Here is a 21438-nt window from a genome sequence, read left to right as displayed (position 1 = left end):
TTCAATTATGTATTAAACAAAACTTCGATTGTACAGGGTTTTTGTTGGGGGTTTTGGGTTTTTTTTTTTGTTTGGGTTTTGGTGTGTTTTTTTTCTTTCTCTCCCCCCCCCCCCAAAAAAAAAACAAGAGAACAGAGGAAATGTATTAAAACATTGCAGTAGTATATAAAAGAGGCTGGAATGGCTTATCACCCCTACAATTGCTCAGTTATTTAATTCATGCAACTTACCAACTCTAAGAAAGCAGAATTTCCCTATCTACCTCTTCAGCATAGAAAGTAATTTTTCTTGAGTTCCTAAGCTGCTTTTCTTACCTTTTCTGTAACCTATAGACCTAAATAGGTGTCTGCTTCATGCTGTTCAGCATCTTAAGTGCTCTCTTCAGTGGACTTGTGGTCATGCTAAATTGCAGTTATCTGGTACAGAATGTGACACGTATTCTTGACCAAATTACTCTTCAAGTTTTGAATTATATTTTTAGTTTGGCTTAGGTTTAGTTAAAAATATATTTGCAGTTTCAAGGCTTAAAAAGAAATGCTGTACTGTCTGTACTATGTTCTAGTGAGCCTTCAAACCTGAGGGATTTGTAAGAAATTAGAGTTTAGCGTTTTTAATTGTAATTTCCTCTAGGAAACAAGAATTGTACTTATACTAGGAATGTCATGCAGGAGGTGATTCTTAATTAAAGATGTTTCAATTCGTGCATAGCTATAAATCACAGTGGCAGGGAAGTGTATAAAAGAATAATGAAATTTATAGGTTTTGCTTTTTTGTTCAATCAGACATTAACTTTTGAAAACTCAAGCAACAGGGAACATCACCAACCATATGCTTAAATAAACAGTCCACAAACAATTGATTAAATGTCATTTATCATAATTTAAACTTTGCTTTTGCATGAACCAAGCATAGATTTCTGGTTTCTGCTGCTTTTCCTTGGAATAAATTATAAACATAGCCTAAAACATGTGCTGTGTATTTAAGGTAATTTAACTTGTTAAATAGGTTCTCATCCATAATGAGGCATTGCTTCAGGATGCAGTGTCAGCTTTTATAGACTCTCCTGATTCTGGCTCAAAACTTTTGAGAGCTCTGTCTTCAGGGAAATGTTTTTTCTTACCCAATTTATTGTTCATTATAATTTTTTTTCTTTTATTAGTTCAAATTTTAAAGTTAAAATCTCACACATCTTTTTCCTCCAGCAAATGTGTGCATTCTCCAGTTCTGGTTAGGAAAAATTGTTTCCAAGTGGTAGCTAGGATGGTCATCTCTTTGTAATGGAGGGGGTCTTAATCTGGAATTTACCAAAGAGCTTGACTGTTCACTTCTGGTCCTTAAATGTGTAAGGCACAGATCTACAGCATTTCTGAGTAGCCGTCCTATGATTCTCAGGAAATGTTGTTAGCTAAAGCCAGAACACTGTGTGGGAATGCAGCATTACCTGTGTTGATTTCAATCTGGATGTGGTTCAGATGGTCACTACATGTATCTGTTATCTTCATGTCTTCTGTCAATACCTCTTTACTTTTGCTTTTAATTATTGTATGAGTACTCGTCTCTTCTTGACTAGCATTAGTTGCATGGGTTTTCTTGTACAGGCATCCAGCAGTTCATGCATTAAGCTTGTAAAGTGTCCATGACAATGAAGAATTGGAGAGTTGGTCTTTCAGTGTCACTACAGCCATCTGTCCTGTGCCCTGGTTTCACACATCCCTTATGCTCCTTTATTTGCTCATTCCTTATTTTCTCTACTGTTCTCTCTATCTCTGCATAGGAAAGGCAGTTTAGTTGAAAAGCTAATTTTGACTGTATGTTGGTGTTTGGATGTCTATTTTTGGAAGATGTTGATAGGTAAATTTTTCTGAAAAACAAATACATTTTTTTTCTGTTAACAGCAGTGATGGCTGTTCTTTGCTTACTTTTTGCCAGCCAAAACAGTATGTTGCCATGGTTTCCAAGTATCTTTGTCCCCAGAGCTTCTTGGCTTTAGATTATGGAAGCAGAAAGACTGACAGGCATGACCACCTAGATAAAACGCCTCTCTGTTACCTTCATTAGCATATGAGTTATCTTTCTCTAAGGGAAATGGGTAGTTTGGCATGAGGCGGTGTCTTGTGTATGAGCCTTGTAGCCTTATCTGACTAGAAACCTATTGTGTTTGCTGTAGTTCTGTCATGTTAGTTATTGAATACTGACAAAACACAGGTGTTTTGCCTCACCTGTGGTGGTAGCCTAACCATGCAAAAGATGTTGGAGCCTGTATGCAGGATTTCCGACATCACATGTTCCCCATTATTAAGGTAGGACTCAAGGTCCTTGCTGACCCTTTTTCTGTATTGCAAATAGGGCTCTGCTTGCTCCACTATGAGAGGAATTCCCCATGTTTTCCAAAAAGAAGTTAATTTAGATGCTGGGATTTGGCAATTTCGATAGATTACTACACTCTCAAAATATTAGCTGAGCTTCTAATAGTTAATGTTGTCTAATTTACTAATAACAGTTTACTAATCAACTGTTAGTATTTCCAGTGCTCTTCGAAGTGTTATCTATGTTTCACTTTCAAGATAACTTACTCTTGTCAAGACAGATCTTTTGAAATTAACTATCTCCAAAACTTACATGGGTGTGTAATGAATCATGCATTCACATAACCAAAGCTGAACCTTCAAGAAAGTTAGCCAGTGCTGTGAATCTGAAAGTGAAATCAGGAGCTGGCAATCCTGGATCTATACTTATATATGACTTTTGTACTATCTCAGACCACTTTAAGTACAATGACAATTATTGTAGTTCAAAAATACCTTTCTGGGGGAGAAAGTTTGTTACTTCTTGAGAATTGGTTCTCATCTAAAAGTTCTAAGACTATTTTAATTAATGTAAGAAGCATGAATTTGACAGGTGGACCACTTGGTGGATAAGGAATTGGCTGGGTGGTCACATTGAAAGAGTTGCGTTCAGTGGCTCGACGTGTAGGTGGAGACCAATGATGAGTACTGTTCCTCAGAGGTCTGTACTAGGACCAGTATTATTTAACATCTTTGTTGAGGACATATACAGATATTGAGTGCACCCTCATCAGATTTGCTGATGACACCAAGATCTGTGGTGTGGAGGACATGCTGGAGGGAAGGGATGCCATACAGAGGGATCTTGAGAGGTGGGCCCATGCAAACCTCATGAAGTTCAGCAAGGCCAAATGTAAAGTCCTGGCCCAGGGGTCAGGGCAATCCCAAACATGGATACAGGCTGGGTGATAAGAGGATTGAGAGCAACCCTATGGAGAAGGATTTGGTGGTACTAGTGGATGAAAAACTAAATATGAGCTGGCAATATGTACTTGAAGCCCAGACAATCAGTTGCATCCTGGGCTGCATCAAAAGAAGTATGACCAGCAGGTCAAGGGAGGTGATTCTTCACCTCTCATGTAACTCCACCAGGAGTACTACGTTTAGCTCTGGGGCCCTCACTGTGAGACAGACATGAACCTGCGTGATAGGGCCCAGAGGAGTGCCATGATCAGAGGCTTGGAATATCTCCCTTATGAACCTTATCACGCTGAGAGAGCTGGAGTTTTTTAGCGTGAAGAAGAGAAGGCTTCAGGGAGACCTTATGGCATTCTTCCAGTACTTAGAGGCAGCATACAAGAAAAATGGGGAGGGACTCTTATCAGGGAGTATAGTTATAGCATGAGGGATAATGGCTTTAAGCTGAAAAAGTATAGATTTACATTAGATATTAGGAAGAAATACTTTACTGTGAGAGTGGTGAGACACTGGAACAGGTTTCCCAGAGAAGCTGTAAATGCCCCATCCCTGGCAGTGTTCAAGGCCAGGCTGGATGGCGCTTTGAGCAGCCTGGTCTAGTGGAACGTGTCCGTGCTTGTACAGGGGGGTTAAAACTAGATGATCTTAAGGTTCCTTCCAACCCAAACCATTCTATGATATTTCTGTTCTTAAGAAGGACAATGCCAATTTCAAAGTGAATATACAATTAATAACCTATGTAGGGAATTTTTTTGTCTTAAATATTTAATTATAATGAGCAACAAAGTATGATTTTATTTGTTTTTAATGGGGAAGGTATATTTATATCTTTCATATTGCTGACTATATGGGGGGGAAATCACAAACTTTGTTTTGTTTTTATATAAGTATTGAACTCTTTGCAGCTTGGAAAAACATTGTTGGGCTAGAGTTACTCTCACACTAAGCAAAGGATTGTGAACATCAGATCTAGTTAGCTCTTTGCCTAGATGCTCTTCCTTTGTCCTGGGTTTTGTTTTGTGGGTGTTGCTAAACATAGTTGTTAAATTTTTTTCTTCTTTAATAACTTTCAGTTTTGTGTTTATATGCCTATAAGTTACTATTTTTATTTTTTTTTCTTGTATTAAAACTGTTTTAGGAGGGTTAATACTTCTGGAAGTGTAGAGGTAAAATGTGTGGAACACGGCTTTTTATCTGTTACACACATGGCATGTACTACATTACAGACTTGATATTTGTGGAAAGCAGTATTAACGTTGTGCAAGTTGTACTGTACAATTGATTTTAAGCAAGGAGAGAAGCCGGAGTCCTATCAGACAGTGTTTATTTTAAAGAGAAAGATGTGCTTTTTAATGTTTAGGTAATATCTCTTTCTGTTGCTTAACTTCTGCTTTTTATCTTTAGTTACTATAACTCAAGGTGGTGCAATCCAGATTTCTAATCCAGCCTCTGATGGTGTCCATGGACTACAGACATTAGGAATGACAAATTCGGGAGCTCCTCAGCCAGGTGCTACCATTGTGCAATATGCAGGACAATCACCACATAGCACACAACAGTATTTTGTTCCAGGAAGCCAAGTTGTTGTTCAAGGTATGTTTTATTAGGCTATTGCATTTTAGGGTTTTTTTATGCAAACCAGTTTTTTCTTAAAAGGCTTTTTATTTTGTGTTGACATTATACCTGTGTAACAAAATGAAAGGCAGCCTTAGAAGGAGACTCAGTTTCTCTGTTTAGTAAAGCAGCTACTTCTGATTAAAAAGTTTTATCAGGAGGAAATAACAGCATAAAATAACTTTCTACTTTGAGTTCTTGTGTCCAGAGTTGGAGAGAGATGTTTAATTGCAGTAAAGGCACTGTTACAGGTCGAAATGAGATGCTGAGGATGCATCTTATTTGATAATATGAAACTAATTTGGGTTTTTTTTTTCAGCATTTAATCAACCTGAAGTTCTTTGGATATGTTTAAGGCAGAATTTCCTTGCAATTTACGACTCTTAGTAGAAAGGAGATCTTTTACTGAATCCAGTTTTCTCACAGCAGAACACTTTGTAGGTCCTATAACATGCACACATGCAAAATGAACTGTGAATAGTGAATTCTGGAACCTTACTTTCCCAGCCTTTTGGAAATGCTGAGAGAGACTGAGAACCAAAGGTATCTTGGATTCTTACCAATACCAAGGAAAGTAGGGTTGGTATCTGGGTTATGCTGAGGAAAACCTTTGAAAATGTGGAAGAGATTTCTGTACAGAGACGCTAAATGAATGGCTTCCATGGATAATACAGGGAATTTATTTTCCCTGTTTTTTTTTTTTTAATGGGTACAGAGATGTGGGGAGGGCTGTATGAATGCTTTCTTAAGCCAGAACAGCTATCTGAAATAAACCATGAAAAGAGCTAGTAAGGCTTTAAATATGTTCATGGGGCTGATGAGGTATCTGAGATAGTTGGTGAAGTCCAGATTGAGGTGCCATTTTTGCCCTAATATGGATATTTGAAATAAGCTCTGTCTATGTCTGTTTCTCTCCCTTTTCTGTAAAGGAAGTCCAGGATGTAAATAAAGCTAATAGTTTGTAGATACCTGAACTTGTTGAGGCAATGCTAAATAATGATACCAAATTTTAATTCTTCTGTTGCCTCTGGTTAATTCTTCACGGAAATACACTGTCTTCCCAAAACATTGCAGAAGCATTTCAAGGGAGTTTTGGGACTGTAATATATTAAAAAAAAAAAAAAAAAATCTTGGCCAAAATGTTAGTTTTCAACATGCAGAGAGTACTGTTATACCTTTCTTAAATATTATTATGAATACATATTTAGGGAAGCCTTAAGATCCACATTTGGCTGTCCCACAAACAAATTTCCCACTTTGGCAGTTAATGTTTTCTGAGTATGAGTAACATGTTTTCTATATGTGCATAAACATCCCTTAAATTAGAGGACTTTGTCTTTCCAGGTTGACTGTAGTGTTTGTATATACTGCTTTGAGTCTTCAGAGCTTCAGGGGTGGAGCGTGGGTGGGGCAGAATGAGCAGCTCCTCAGTTGCTTCCTTGAATCTCCCCAGTCTGCGAAGCAGCACAGAATTTAGGGATTATATCTGGCAGCATTTCAGTTCTTGGGAATTTCATTTGACTCTCCTTCCTTTACAGACTATTTGTTGCAGGGTTGTCTTTAGACAGGGCTGTCCTCTAACCTCCCTAGTAAGTCTCAGTGATGGGCTCTACTGATAGTGTAGCCCATCAAGTGTCTTGCCTGTGATGAAAACTTCCAAAATGGATTCAGAGACAGTTACTGAATACTTGCTATATCCTGTTTCTGGAAGCTTCTACATACTTTTAACTAAATTGATCTGTTCTCTGTACATGCTCAGAGAAGCTGACTTGTTGCAATTCTCTCTTCCGTTGGCCCAAGCAAAATGCTTTAATGATGCTCATAGCTGTTGACACACAAGAAAAATGGTGTATAATATATAAAGGGAAATACAAAGGGAATAGTAAGTGACCAGGAACTCAGGGATGATGAGAAGGTAAAAGGTTTCACCTTAGTATATACACTGTTGATACCAGAAAGTCTTTTAAAAAATATCTTTAATTAAAAAACTACATAAAAAGAGTATGAAAGCACCTGAGGATGTTTATGGTAATACAGATTTCTTTTCGATAATAATTGTGTGTCATCAACAAACCTGAGTTATTTAGGATGGAGTGAGACAATGGATTTAGTTTGATACATACGTCTCTAATATGTGTTTATCTTGCCCATGCTAGAAAGTCTGTAGTCCATTTGTCACTTATGTACACTTTGTACTTGACTCTTTTCCTGGTACTATGCTATTAGGTGACTATAATGGGAAAATATTATAATAGGAAAGAAACATTCTGCTTGGTAATATTCCCACTTACATATATTATTATAATGATTCTAGGTATATAAATTTTAACTGTCATGAAAGTAAAACCCCAAACAAATCAAAACCAAGCAACTAAAACAAACAAACTGTGCAAAAAAACAAGCAACAACAAAAATCCCAAACAAAACCAACAATAACAAAGTCACACAAACACCCCTCGAGACAACCCCCTTCCCCCAATATCCTAGGCAACCCCCCTGAATATAGTAGGGCAGGAAAGATCTGTTTAAGATATTGTGTGTATTTATATTTTTTCTAAAGTATTTATTGATGAATCTCATGTGCAGTAATCACATAAACCCTGTGTTTGATATTTTTTCATAACCTCTGATGGGGAAAATGAGTTAGTATAAAAGCACTAAAGTTGTTGATCCACTGAGTGATACTCCATTTGCTCCAAGTTTACATTCACAGGCAATATCAGAGGCAGTTCTTATGTCCTGACAGTTTTCTGTTACATTTTAAGGTTGGTTTGTTTGTTGTTTTTTTTTTGCTTGTTGAAGCAGAAGAGTTTAATTACTAGTGAGAATGTGTGTAAAAAAAAAAAAAAAAAAGTCTCAAAAATCATTCTGTTGGGATCTACGTGTGTTTTATGATGTGTTCAGTGATATGAACAGTGGTGTTTGACATCTGAGGCTTGTATTTCTTGCGTGCTTCAGTTCTGATCTTGTGTTTATCTGATCCTGAAGTAGTCCTGTAATCATAGGGTGCTCCTTTTTTGCACTGATGCTTCCATTATTTCTGTCCTTGGCATAGTTTCATAGCTGATGAATTACCGCTCTGAATTTATTTCAAAGGCCTTAGAAGTTTGCTATGCCCTACATACAGACCAGAGCCTGGGCTATTGGTCTGAAACAGGTTTCATTTAAATTGGTGTAAATATAGAGTAATTCTGTTACAGCTGAGTTTTTGATTTTTTTATTTTTATTAATTAAAAAAACCCTAAGTCAACCAGATCTCCTGGACTTCATTTGAAAAGGAGGGAATGGGGGAGAGGTAGCCCTTACCCAGAATTACTGTTACACTGGAATCACTAGCTTTAGGTTGACTGACTTTGTTGGAGCTTTTTTCTACCTTTTCTGAAGCTTTTAACTTAAATGAGTGGGTTGTGGTTCCCCCCCCTCCCCCTCCCCCCAAGCAAGGAGTTTCAGCCTTTCGTTTACTTATTGTTACATCTTACTAAGCTTTCCTGTCTTGCATGTCTCTCTGGCAGAGGTTTTAGTAGAGCTGCAGCCTTTAGTAAAAGGCAGCCTTTTAGTAGAACTGCTTCAATCAAAACGATTGCATGTCTTTTTAAAATTTCACTGTCTTCTATCCGATCATGACTTTAATTTGGATTCATTTGTAAATGCTAGAGCCATCTTTTAACTTCTGTCAGTCGGTGCTGTGAATTTTCAGGTCTTGCTTTATAGGCAGCTTTGTGGTGAGTGCTTTCTCTAGCTTTGTGAATAATTCAGGGGAAAAGAACAGAGCTAGGCTTACAGAAATGTGGAAGAAGGAGGGGAAAAAAAAAAAAGGCTTACTGGAAAAGGAGTTCTTTGGGCTGCAGTTTCAGCGAGCTGTTCCAGTGACAGAGCATATTAATGACAATGGTAAGCAAGTGAGGTCATTGTGATGTCAGTGCTCTTGCTTGTAATCCCGCACATGCTGGCTAGTTTGGAACACTTCATGCTGAGCTCTGGTAGAGGAACAGGAGAATCGTGTGTGCAGACGCTGAGCATGGCTGTAACAGGAGATGAAACAGGTAAAAATTTTGCTAATCTTTTCCATTATCTTTTTGGCTGTCTAAGCAGTGCTTAGTTGGTATTTGTGACATTTTCTTTAGAACCTGTTTCTATAACTCTTTCGTTTTTCAGACTGCACAAATAGCTTCTGATTATATGTAGTTAGTGTAGGATTTCAGGGCAATTTTAACAGTTTTGTTTGGGAGGGAAGCAAATCATAGTTAGTACATGAGTTCTTGCACAGATTGATTCAAACAACTAATCTTTACTATTAGATGCAGGATTTTGCTGAGAAATCCACCACTTAAATTCATTTTATTGTGGAGATGGTCATATGTGTTACCACGCTTATAACTGTTTTTTATTTTATACAAATGACAGTGCTTTTTGTTTAGTAATAAACTCTTAAGCCTATTTCAGCTCTAAAATCTTAAGCAGAGCTGAGAGAGAAACAGTGTGAAGTTTCAGTACTGTAAATAAGCCCTGTGCTTTCATTATTAAAGAAAATGCTGAATGCAAACAAATTTGAGAGTGATAAATTTTAAGTATTACAGTGCCTGCTTGTTGTCTCCTCCACTGTTAAAATGGTCTGTTCCTCAGCTAATTGAGTTCAAAAGGCTGACGTCATTAGATTTCCTGGAATCGTGTTGAAGTAGGGAACTGGAAAAGTTAAACTCCAAACAAGATACACATTGACGTCAGCTCCAAGTCACGCTGTGATTTAGTCAGTTCCTTTCTGCTTCGTCAATTGCCTCTGGCAGATCTGTAATATTAACTGATTCGCAGCCGGGACCTACGTGCTGCTGCTCATTGCTGCTACCTACTGTTTCATTAATCTAAAGATAAGCATCTTCTCCAAGTCGATGTTTTGGTTTTTCATGCTCAAAGAGATAATGATTCATGCCTTGTTGAGCCAGTTTAGTGGTGAAGTTGAAAACCCTTTGATAATCTAGTTCCATTATTATGATTTACAGAAGAATAGAGGCACTAATACATGGCATGCATCGGGCTTTTTTTCTCCTGGATAGTTACTGAAAGAACTTAAGTGCTGGGATGCTCTCTAGTGTTCAGCATATTACTTTTTTCAAGGTCCTGCTGATATGAGGTAGTTGATTTAAAAAACAGTGAATTTTAGTTTTTGTTAATTTCTCAGAGCTGCATTTACACACTTTTTCAAATGAGGTTTGTTTGGTTTTGTTTGTTCGCTTGTCTTCCTATTAATAATTTTCTTTATGTAAGTCTCAACTCAAAAGCTTCAGGTTTGCAGTGGCTTCTTACTCCCTTGCAATTTTAAGGAGGCGAAAAAAAATTAAAAATTACCTGGAGCAATGTGTTAGGGAATACACCATCTCCAGGTTTGTTGCTTAGCTTTGTTTCAGTCCCATGTATGGTATGTCAGGAATTACTTTAACTCTCCATGGATCTTTGTTGGAAATAGTCACAGAGGTTTGTCAGTGGGATTTTTGTCTCAAATGCTGAAGTGGAAGGTACCCTTCCCTGTGATATGCAGATACATTACTAGACATAAACCATGATTTTATCTTTTTTTCAAGGGTATCTTACAGCACCACCACCACCACCACATACCCCTCATCTCCTGCTTAAAGCCTGTTTCAACTTTCCCCACGACTTTTTCTTGGAGGAAAGAGTATTTTATTGTATTTTCTGGAGATATTATACAGAAAAATTGCAGACTTTGAAATAATTGATTTGCAATAATGTGTGGGTTTATAAGGTCTGTGCACCAAAAAGGTTATTTATCTCTGTTACCATGTTGTTAGATTCATAAATGAGTCAACTGTTAGGAAGGCACAGACACTGCTGGAACCTGCTCAAACTATTCATGCAATGTGTTGCTTAGTGGTGTTTGCTGATCCCAGCTGAGATAGGGAGTCACTTTTGTTAAGTGTTGTTGCAGGTACATGATCATAGTGAGTCTTCTCCGGGCTGAGTGCAACAGCAGCAGTAAGTCCTATTAGCTAATATCTGACTGTAAATCAAAGACAAAAAAATAGTTGGTCTTGCCAGGCTGAGATGACCTGGGTTATGGGCCTTTCGTCATTACTTGATCTACAAAATGCTTCACCTGGACTTCTGATTCATTGTAGCTACTGCAAACCAAGATAACATCTCTTTTTTTAGATAGTAATGATAAAAAAAGATAGTTCTTACCATAAGGTCTGTAAAATGTATGTAATATGGCCAGCATAAAGGTGAGCCTGAAGGATTTATAAAATTTCATTTTAAAAATAGTGCTAAGAGATGTGGAGAACTTAAAGAAAGAATTAATTTTCTTCTATATGTACAAGGCCACCAAGCCTTGTGTTCAGGGTGGCTGCCTGTTCAGTGCTCACAAGGCTGTCCTGAGCTGATTTCTCTCTCCCTCCCCCATCCCTAGGGGATTATCTGTAACCCAGGCCAGTTCACTGGTCCTGTTCATCTTGTAATTCCACAAACACTTTTACCAGCAGGATGGAGAAAGGGGGGAGGTGTAAAGTGTAAGCTGATAGTGATTTCAGGACATGGCTATGGAATTGTAGTCTAAACACAGCTTGAGCCTATTTTTTGTATTTAATTAGTGAAGCACCTGCATTAACTTAATAAGAATGATAGTAATTATTTTTTTTTTGTTTAGGTTTATTCCCTCCCTGTAGTTGACTGATTTCTCTTTACTCCTGTATCTGTCAGCCTCCCCAAGGTGTTTTTGTCTACATTTTGTTTTTCCAAGTTGTCCAGGTTTTGGCTGGAATAGAGTTAATTTTCTTCATAGCAGCTGATACAGTGCTGTGTTTTGGATTCAGGATAAGAATAATGTTGATAACACACTGATGTTTTAGTTGCTGGGCAGTGCTTACACTAAATCAAGGACTTTTCAGCTTCTAATGCTGCCCTGCTAGTCAGGAGGCTCGGGGGGAACACAAGAAGCTGCGAGAGAACACAGCTGGGACAGCTGACCCCAACTGACCAAAGGAATGTTCCATACCATATGGCATCATGCTCAGTATATAAACTGGGGGGAAGGCTGGCTGGGGGCTGCTGTTCAGGAGCTGGCTGGGTATCAGTCAGTTGGTGGTGAGCAATTGTTATTCATTTGCATCACTTGTTTGTCTTGTGTTTTACTTCTTTTTGCTATTTTCCTGTTCATTACAATTCTTTTTCTTATTATCATTATTCTTTTTATTATATTTCAATTATTAAACTGTTTTCATCTCAACCCACACATTTTCTTACTTCTACCCTTTTGGTTCTATTCATCCCACTGGGAGGAAGGGGAAGAAAGCAGGTGGCTCTGTGGCGCTTAGTTGCGGGCTGGAGTTAAACTGCGACACCAGTTTTTTTCCATTATCTAAATATTGCTTTAAAGAATTAAAGTATAAATGAATTCTAACATAAAAGCCTCTGAAATTTAATGTATTATGTTCAGTCGCTTTAATGACAAAATTTGGAGTTTGGTGTGTGATAATATAAAATATTTATGGAAGGGAATAGGTAAATGCTTGCTTGTCATTTGAAAAGAGATACTTTTTTTTTTTTTCCCTTCCCTGTGACAGACAAGACACAGTATTTAGGACTTTAACAGTATTTTAAAGTTGGGGTACATCATGTAGGAATGAAGTACCTCAGAAATACAGAAATGAGGGAGACCATCAGGAAGGTATTGGCTCCAAATAACAGGTCAGATTTGAGATCTGTGTTTGGCTTGGGGAGAGCTCAAAACTGGTAGTAGGCTCAGGAGCTGAATATGAACTTTTGCACTCCAGCTTACTGTGTAACTATACCCCTTCCTGTGAAGCAGCCACTACTGTCTCTTGCCTGCTAATTCTGCAGCATCCTATTTGTGGTCCTTTTTCTCAAAGAGCATATCCCAGTTCACTGTGAGCACTTGGCTGTTCATTTTCATTCTGGCAACAGCAGCTCTCACTTGTTTTCCAAAGGTTTCCATGCTGCTGCTCTAAATGGAGGAAAGGCAGTAAGGCTGGTACTGTTGCTATCCCAGGGAAAGAGGAGAAAGTTGACTTCTGAAGCTTCTGTTGGAGGACAAAGGGTGACATATAAATTTCAGTGGCTGCAACAGCAGAACCATACTTTTGTGGGATTGTGTGAACAGGAAATAAGTATGGACACTCTGTCAGTGTTTTTCAAGCAGCTTTCCCTGTCTTGTCTGAAAAGAGCTGTGTGGAAGCTTTCACAGGCTTTAGTCTGGCTGACTAGTGGGACCATGTGCTACAGCAGTTTAGATAACTTATAGTGTGGAAATAAATGCTAGAAAAATAACAAACGCAGCTGTGACATGACAAGCCTATGAAATATTTTGTGTAGCAGGGATCCTGGAGAACTCATCAACAGAAATCTGTTGTTCTGTGACTTTTGTGTAGTTTGTTGGTTTTTTTTTTCCATAAATTTTAAAATATTCTTTTATACAGCTGCCACTGGAGACATGCCAGCTTACCAGATTCGAACTCCCACTACTACCTTACCTCAGGGAGTGGTAATGGCAGCCTCACCGGGGACTTTGCATAGCCCTCAGCAACTGGCAGAAGAGGCAACTCGCAAGAGAGAGCTGAGACTTATGAAAAATAGGTAAGACTGTATCACAATTAATAGTCAGTGTTGCAAAAGAACCTCAACCCCAAAACATTCTAGTGAAACTTTCTTCTTAAGGTCATGAGCTCTGCCTGTGAGTGATAAAGTGAAGGCAAGAAATTGTCAGTCATCCCACATCCTTATAGCACTGTGTATTGGCTGTTAACTCTTGGAAAACTAGAGTTGACCTTATCACCATGGATTTTTAGTTGAAAATATTCTAGAAATTCAGAAATCGGTATTACTGTTGTCCCTTTCTGGTAATTTTTGTGATGATCTGGAGGTGTACTTGGTGTTGAATTCCCCCCTGATCCACCAACAGTGAAATGACCAGTATGGGTTTGTTCATCTTGAAACATCCCAGCAAAGAACTGGTTAGAAAAATATCTGAGGATCTCATTAGCAGTTGGCCATTAATGATGCTCTGAAGAGGACTTATTCTAGGGTGGAATGATAATTATAGGCTTTCCAAAATAATTGGCTACTGGGATAAGTTACTGTGCAGTGCCTCTGTCATTTTGTGAGGCATATTGTATGAGGTGGCTGTATTTTTTTTAATTAGTTGGCATGGGCTTGACTGTGTGCTGTAACTGCCAATCGTTCTCTGTGCTTTCTTCTTGCCGTTTTTAGGGGACTCTCCTTTTTTTAAATGCATAGCTACTGCAATCAGTGGCAGTTAGATTAGTGGAAGAAATAGTCTGCCATGCAGATCTCTAATGCATTGAATAGCCACTTGCTTTATGATTAAATTATGGTATTGCTTTGCTCTCATGCCTGTCCTTTATTTTAAATTACCCATGAAGATCGCTGCATTGTGCTTCCTTGTGTTTCTCCTCTTTTCAGTTTTATTACTAGATCCATCCTCTCTCTCGTATAACTTGCTGGAAACTTACTCTCATTATTTGACGCTTTATCATGTTCCAAGATCTTAAAGGAGCAAGCTCCCAGTACTTCTAAAATTTATTCTGGAATTGAATGCCTGTTCAGTCACATGCTTCTGAAAATACTGCCCAAAGTGTTCAGCTTCAATATAACAGAATTCTTAGCAGAGCTATGAGAATGGCTCCATGCTGCCATTTGCCAGCAGCAAAAACACAGACATCGCTGATGCATGTGGTTGAAATGTGCCCAGGTGGACAGCTCTAAAATGCTAGTAAATTGTACTTGTTTGGACTTAAATTTTGCCGTAGATTGTTACATTAAGGTAAAGAAATGACAGCAGGTTGTAAGCTTGGCATTTAGCTTTTTGTCTGAAGAGAGTAGTGTTATGCTTGTATTTTCTGAAAGTATATTCTTTGGTTTGATTTTAAGATTCTGATTGCAGAAGACAGTACCGATAAACACACAAAATGGAATGTGACTGGAAGAAGAAACGCTGCTTTCAGTCTTCATGTTTAGTACAATTCAAGTCAATACACTGTCATTTGCTCACTGTTTTGCTTGGTTCTTCTGTGTATCAATTCCATCTTTGTATTTGTTGATGATGACTTTTTTTCAAGTTCTAGTTTTTTGGAATTGTATTTTAACTGTGTTATTGCTTATGGCTGTTACCTGCTGTTCTGTTTGTGCAATCCAACAGTTGTTGTTGGTGGTGGTTTTTGTTGTTGTTGAAGAGCATGGATTGCAGGTAATTTCATTTATCCAGTCTTTGCCATATTGTGGCTGTTCCTGTAGTCATTTGCCTTGTATTGGTTCCAGGGAAGCTGCCAGAGAATGCCGCAGAAAGAAGAAAGAATATGTCAAATGTCTTGAAAATCGTGTGGCTGTGCTTGAAAACCAAAACAAGACTCTCATTGAGGAACTCAAGGCCCTCAAAGATCTTTATTGTCATAAAGCAGAATAACTGTCTTTCATTTGGACCTCGTTTATTATGAACTTTAGTCAAGGCATGAGAGGAAGCAATTCTACAGATTGCCATATGAACTTGAGAGACACTTGAGGCCCTTGTGGAACCCAGTTTTGCTTAGTGTTTTCAGAGTGATTTGGGAGAAATTCCAAAATTTGGAGTTCTGATGTAGTGTCCGTAATCTGCTGAGCTTTCTAATGGCATGCAAATGGCTTTTTTGTTTGCACTTTTTACTTCTGCTTTTTGCAGGGAAGCTGCTAAAGAATGTCGACGTCGAAAGAAAGAATACATAAAACGTCTGGAGAATCGTGTTGCAATGCTAGAAGATGAGAACAAGAAACTTATGAGGGAGCTTAAATCCCTAAAAGACACTTGCTCTTCCAAAACAGATTAGTAAACATATTTATTAAACTGTGAACTGACTAAAATATGACCAGTTGCTTTATAAGATAATACATAGCCAACATGAATTATGGCTTTCTTTTTGTGTCATTTATATTATATTCCAACTCCTAACATTCCTGAATGCTTTCCTGCTTTTTGTCAATTCATAGCTCTAATTTCAGGTTTTTCATGTTCCTCCTTTCCATCTCCCAAGGAGCCAAATGTTGAAGAAATGTAAGAAAGTAAAAAAGCGCATAATTTTTAAGAGCTGTTTTTTTGCCATATATTTACATACTACTTTTTACGTGTTAACTGAGTGACCTGCACATAAAAAATATTGTACAATTATTTTAGATGATTCGTGAAGATAACGCATCCAGTAATACAAAGAAAATCAAACAACCCACGGTATCTCAGGAAAGAGTTTATAAAAGAATGTTATGATTACATATATGTACTAGCATACTAGTCTACAGATGATTTTATGGCATATTTTTATATTAGTTGCTTTGTGGAAAAAGTATTGTATTGCTGTCACTGAGTGCCATGGTTAAAGATAGTTTTTAATAGAACCATGTTGTTTAACCTGTGTAGTGTCTGATTTCCTTTAAAGACTTGGTTATTGAAGATACTTTAAAAACCCATGAGTATCCGGAAGAGGTTAAAGGAAAGGAGTATACCTGATCTCACTGGCATGATGTTAAGTATAGTGTAAATACCTAAAAGAAGCTGTCTGTTGTAGGGCTGCTATTTACTTAAATTTCTTTTAGTATGTAGGCTGTTTGATTTGTTAGGGTCTGAATATCAAAATTCAGTATTGAACTCTTAAGTACTTTATATTCTAGATTCTGGCCAGTTGTAGACAGTTGCCTATAGCAAAGGCTTGATGGTATAGTTCTTTTTACACTTTCTGCAAAATGTTGAGAGGAAGTAAAGATGACTGAAAGAGGAAGGCTTTCTAATAAACAGTAACTATCTGCTGATTCATGGGGTTCCATGGGGTGCCTGTAGGTGAGAGCTGAAGATCTTTAAAATAAACCCTTGCTTAAACCAAATTACAGTTCTGGTGAATGAAATACATGCCAACTTTCCATTGTGCTTTGAAAGAAAATAGTGCTTATGCAGAATTGCTTCTGGGTATTCCTTTAATTCAGGAGTGATCTAATTGTTTGTTGGCCAGTACAGTCTGTGAGCAAAGTATTTGGGAGCTTTGCTGGAATTAGCAGCATCATTCCCTTACTGATGTTGTAGGAAGAAAGGCTTAGTTCCTACTTAATCGGTTTCCGGGGGGGGGGAAGTATGTGTGTATGGAGTGGGGGGAGGGATGGGATCATATCACTGAAGTCACTGAGACTTCTTCACTTAATTTAAACTGAATTCACATTTAACCCAATCTTTACTCTGACACTGGTAGGATAGGGTGTGTGTATATATTTTGGTTTTTACTTTTTTTTTTAATTCTTATTTAATTTGTCTGTTTTGCTTTCCCAAATTACTTGAAATTGAATAATTTTCTCGAATCTTTTTGAAAATCCCACTAGGTACCTACAAGAGACCATTTGCAGGAAGAGGTGTTCTCTCTAACTTCCCACAGCCCCATCAGTTGATTTAGAAGGAAACTGACTGCCTTTTGGACCCACAGGCTCTGCTGCCGGTCTGGAACAAAAGTAAAGTCAACTCTGAAATATCTGCATCACTGTGAAAATACATCTTAAAGTCGGCAGAAGTCAAAGTTTCTGTTAAAGTTGGAGAAGTACAGTCTGCAGCCTCTAGACAGCAACAGGTGTCCAGCAAATTGTAGTGGCTCTGTCACCAGAATCTGTTGGTTTGTTTTTTTGTTACAGATAGGCATTGCACCTGACTCTCAAGGGATTTGGAAACTTAAGAGGAAGAAACTTGGGCATGTAGTGCATGTCTCCACAGTAAAAGTGTTTCTGTATCTTCACAACAGTATTTGGTACTAACTGTAGTTAGAAATTTTATAGGAGAAATCCTTGTCTATTCCACGTCTGTGTAGTCAACAGTCATTCCCTTGCTACTTCTTTTACAGAATTCGATTAATGTTTATTTTTTATTTAAATATTGAGTGTGGGTGGTGCTTTGTTAATAATGAGAGCTAACTGCTCTTGGTGCGTGTTTGGTCATTCTGGAAAACTCCCATTTGATCCATCTATCTACATGAGGGAAAAGTATCCTGCTTCAGAAAAGCCAACTGCACAGAACCTGGCTCATTTAGATGAGACTAGGGAGAAAAAAAAGTTTATGATGCACATAATTCTTCCATGCTCGGTAATTCAGTATTAATTTGACAGAATTAGCAGCAGACATTTCTGTAAAGTGAAAATGAGTTTGTTGGTGAGTAAGAACATTTAAGATTCAAGTCAGTAAATTAGAACAAAGATGTGTCTTGTGAAGGAAATAACTTACTTGAAAATGAGCAAAAGAAGATCTGCACGTATGCCAAGAAACCTGTTGTCAAATTGCTGCTGAAGAAATTACTACTTAAAACAACAAATCCAGTAGTGAGTTGGTTTGACAGATGTACATTGAAAACTTTGTGAGAGAATTCCCTGAGAGTAAAGGAAGATTAGAAGGAAAAGTCAGTGTACCACCAGGGTTTGTCAGAGAAATAATACCAAAATGCTTAAGTGAGATGGGACTGCAGGAGCCTGGGTCACTGTATATCAGTATATCAGAAGATTAAAGAAATAGGATATATGCTAGGATACACAAATTAATTTAGATTATAAAGGAAAATAAATCATACTAAGTCTTCCTTAGTTTTGTTTCCTCTTTTAAGGGTCAGTATAGCCCTCAAGTTTTAGATCGGTGTGTGACTCATTTCATTCAACATCAGTGTCATGTTTCTGAAGGTGTATCAGCACTGGAATCCAAAGTAGATGCATGTGCTATGAATGAAAATTTTCCTTTTGACTTGGTGTCCACTAAGCTTGCATTTGTGCATGTAAGTCCTGTGCTTGCTAATGCTCCTCTCGCAGGGCAGAAAAGGTGAAATTGTTGCTTCTTCATGAAGGAAACTGAAGTTTGACTGGGGGCTGAATCTGTAACTGCTAAAGCTCTTAGGAGGTGACACATATTTTATAAGCTGTGCTGCCTAACAGTCTGGGCAAAACTGCTTATGTTTGTATAATGGCACCCACTTTCTGGATACCAGGTCAAGAAAAGGTCAGTTTATATTGGTGGTATTGAACTTCTTAGAGTAAATCTTAATCTAAATCAGTTACTGTTATTTTTACTGAGGATATATTTTTATGGGAGAAACTGCTTTCTGAATGTGATCTGTCTCTTCACTTTGTGACCAGTTTTGGTTTACCAAAAGGCCAAACAATCTTGTTGCAGAGAATTACCATGTGGATCAGACGCTGAGCTCGAAGTATTTCCTTCAGTGACAATGGCTGGAAAAACTGTCCCTTTGACTTTACTCATGTCTCCTTCTTTGTGATATAGATATGATAGATCTATATTTCCTGTACTTCTATATGACAGATCTATATTTCCTATACTTCTATATCCTAGAAGTACTATCATCTAAAATTGTACAGTGCAAGTGTGCAAACTGTTGGTTTTTGTGCAAGGTTTGTGATCTGGCTGTCAATCACATACCCAAGGAAACGTTACCAGTGGCTGTTGTGGTTCAGGTGTGTACTGAGACTTGCCCTTTGTCCTCATTTTGCTACTTCAGTTCCCAGTCAAATCAGGCTCTGGGTTCAGTGTACTTTCCAAAGAACTTCTCAACCATAAGATCAAAACCCACCTTCTGTCTTGTTGCATGTGTGTGGTGTTTTAATGCCTTTTCCCACATTTTGATGCTGTTTCTGCTCTCAGAGGTTGCAGAGAATCTGCAAATAGCAGCTGAAGAGGTGTTCAGTCTTAATTATCTTACTCAATCACAGTCTCATTTGACAAGGCTGGGAAGCACCTACTTCTCTATTAAAAACATAGCTCTGAGCTCTGGATACCAGTATAATTTCCAGAGGAATCTGATTCCAGTTCATATTTGTGAAGCAGAGTCCCTGGTATGGTTCAGGAGAAAGGCCTTTTGAACACAGTATTATTCTTAATACAAAAACATTAAATGTATCTGAGTTTGTTTATTACAAAAGAATTTGAGCACTGCCCAAGCTTTGATTTATCAGAGCCAGGATTTTATTTTTTTTCAGTACCAGGAAAGAAAAGACTGACATTCTTGTGATTTTCATTCTGAAAGAAAACTGCATCCCTGCATTCTCCCTTGCTGAAGCCATGCAGCTGTTTGCAGATTTCTTTGTAATAGATAGCTGGAGGATCTGCTTTTACTTTACAGGAAGCTGTATCCAAGACTGCATGGATGTTGTTTTGTTTTTCAAATAGAATTTCACAGTGCTCAGGGGAAATGGTCTCTTGAAAAATGTCTTCAATGTCCTAGAGTTGTGGGTGATGAGGAATGTAATAGTCAGCTTCCTCTTAAGGTACAGCTTTGAGTCACAGCTGTTTTCTTCCCCGTCTAAATGGAGTGGGGAGCAGAGTTATTAAGATAAACCTCTAGGTTATCTGAGCCGAGCTGTCTGTTGACTGTGTTGAATAGCCTCAGCTGTTGTGGTCTGGAAAAAAGGGATTAAAATAAGTATATTGTGTGAGTAGGTGTGGGTTTGGGTTCTTTGGTGGTTTTTTGGTTAGTTGGTTGGTTTGGTTGTTGGGTTTTTTGGGGGAGTGGGAGGTGTGATTGTCACTTCCCATGGATTTTTCTGTTTGCAAGAATAATTGTAGCATTTTCTGCCTGCACTGATGCAGTCCTAAGGAGTGCAAGCTCTGTTGTGTCTCACTTGGTTCTCCAGGGTTTTCTTTTCCTTATCAAACATAATTGCTTATGTAGTACCATTACCCTGCAGACATCAGTGTAATAGCTAAATCCAGTGTGATCTTTTTCTGAATGAAGTATCACTTAAAAGAAAACAAAAGGATCTGCTCAGCTTCTGGTTTGGATTGACTCATTTTGCCCACTTTTCTGTTTAAAATCCACTTGGTGTTCATGTATGTGGGGGTGTACGACAGAAATGTATTGAATGCTGAGCAGTTCAGCAGCTGATAGAAGTTGCTGCATTTTGATTGTTAGCATTTCTGTATAAAACATCGTCTTATGGGGAGAGGGTTTAATTTGGTTTAGGATTTTTATCTTTTTTTTTAAGGCACTATGAGGCTCTTCTGGATGAGGGATAACAATAATTTCATTATTCCAGCAAAAACTATGTTAGTCCCAATATTTGCTTTAAACAATGAGGAAAATGAGGGCAGTTTGATACTATCTCATGCAGACTGGCAATGGCAGGTAGCAAAAATCAGTTAATTCTTCTGTCTCTAATGAATCTTTCTCAGTTAATTTTCTCAGGTTTCTGGGTGTTTTTCTACTGCAGAGGTAGAGCTTTCTTCTTGCAAATTGCTTGGTAGATACATTTATGAAGCAGAAGCTGTGGATATGCATGAAGTCTCAAAGAGAGAGAGGGTAATAGGAGAGTTGAATGCAGTGTGTAGACTAAGGAAAAAAACGCAAGTTTATTGTATTCTGTATGACTTGAATGGAAAAAACAGCGAAGGAAGTGTCTTTGTTATGGTAACTGCTGAGGTTTTTCCTTTCCTTTAATAGCCGTATCAGTGGAATCGGGTGTGATTAATACATCTTGTGAATGGAATTATAACTATAAAAATGGTACAAATCAGAAATCTGGT

The 21438-nt window shown here is 37.9% G+C and overlaps 1 protein-coding gene across 17 annotated transcripts in view; it reads left to right on the top strand.

Annotated features, from left to right (window-relative positions):
* Window positions 1-17720, top strand: part of CREM (cAMP responsive element modulator) — a 36585-nt gene extending 18865 nt beyond the window's left edge. For 12 of the 17 annotated variants that reach the window (XM_061350108.1, XM_061350091.1, XM_061350063.1 and 9 more), the window contains 3 exons: window positions 4668-4856; window positions 13325-13481; window positions 15183-15800. In XM_061350108.1, the coding sequence (XP_061206092.1) occupies window positions 4668-4856; window positions 13325-13481; window positions 15183-15327 (491 nt within the window). In that variant the 3' untranslated portion in view covers window positions 15328-15800. Of the gene's footprint in view, window positions 1-4667; window positions 4857-8520; window positions 8921-13324; window positions 13482-15182; window positions 16300-17558 lie in introns of those variants that run through there. The other 5 variants (XM_061350072.1, XM_061350142.1, XM_061350125.1 and 2 more) reach the window with 4 other exon arrangements.
* The last annotated feature ends 3718 nt before the right edge of the window (window positions 17721-21438 follow it).

Source organism: Neopsephotus bourkii, unplaced genomic scaffold (assembly GCF_033783945.1).
Source record: "Neopsephotus bourkii isolate Nb327-2 ecotype Australia unplaced genomic scaffold, CSIRO-AGI_Nbou_v1 NB_53, whole genome shotgun sequence".
Classification (NCBI taxonomy): Eukaryota; Metazoa; Chordata; class Aves; order Psittaciformes; family Psittacidae; genus Neopsephotus; species Neopsephotus bourkii.
This window is presented reverse-complemented; position numbering and strand designations above follow the sequence as displayed.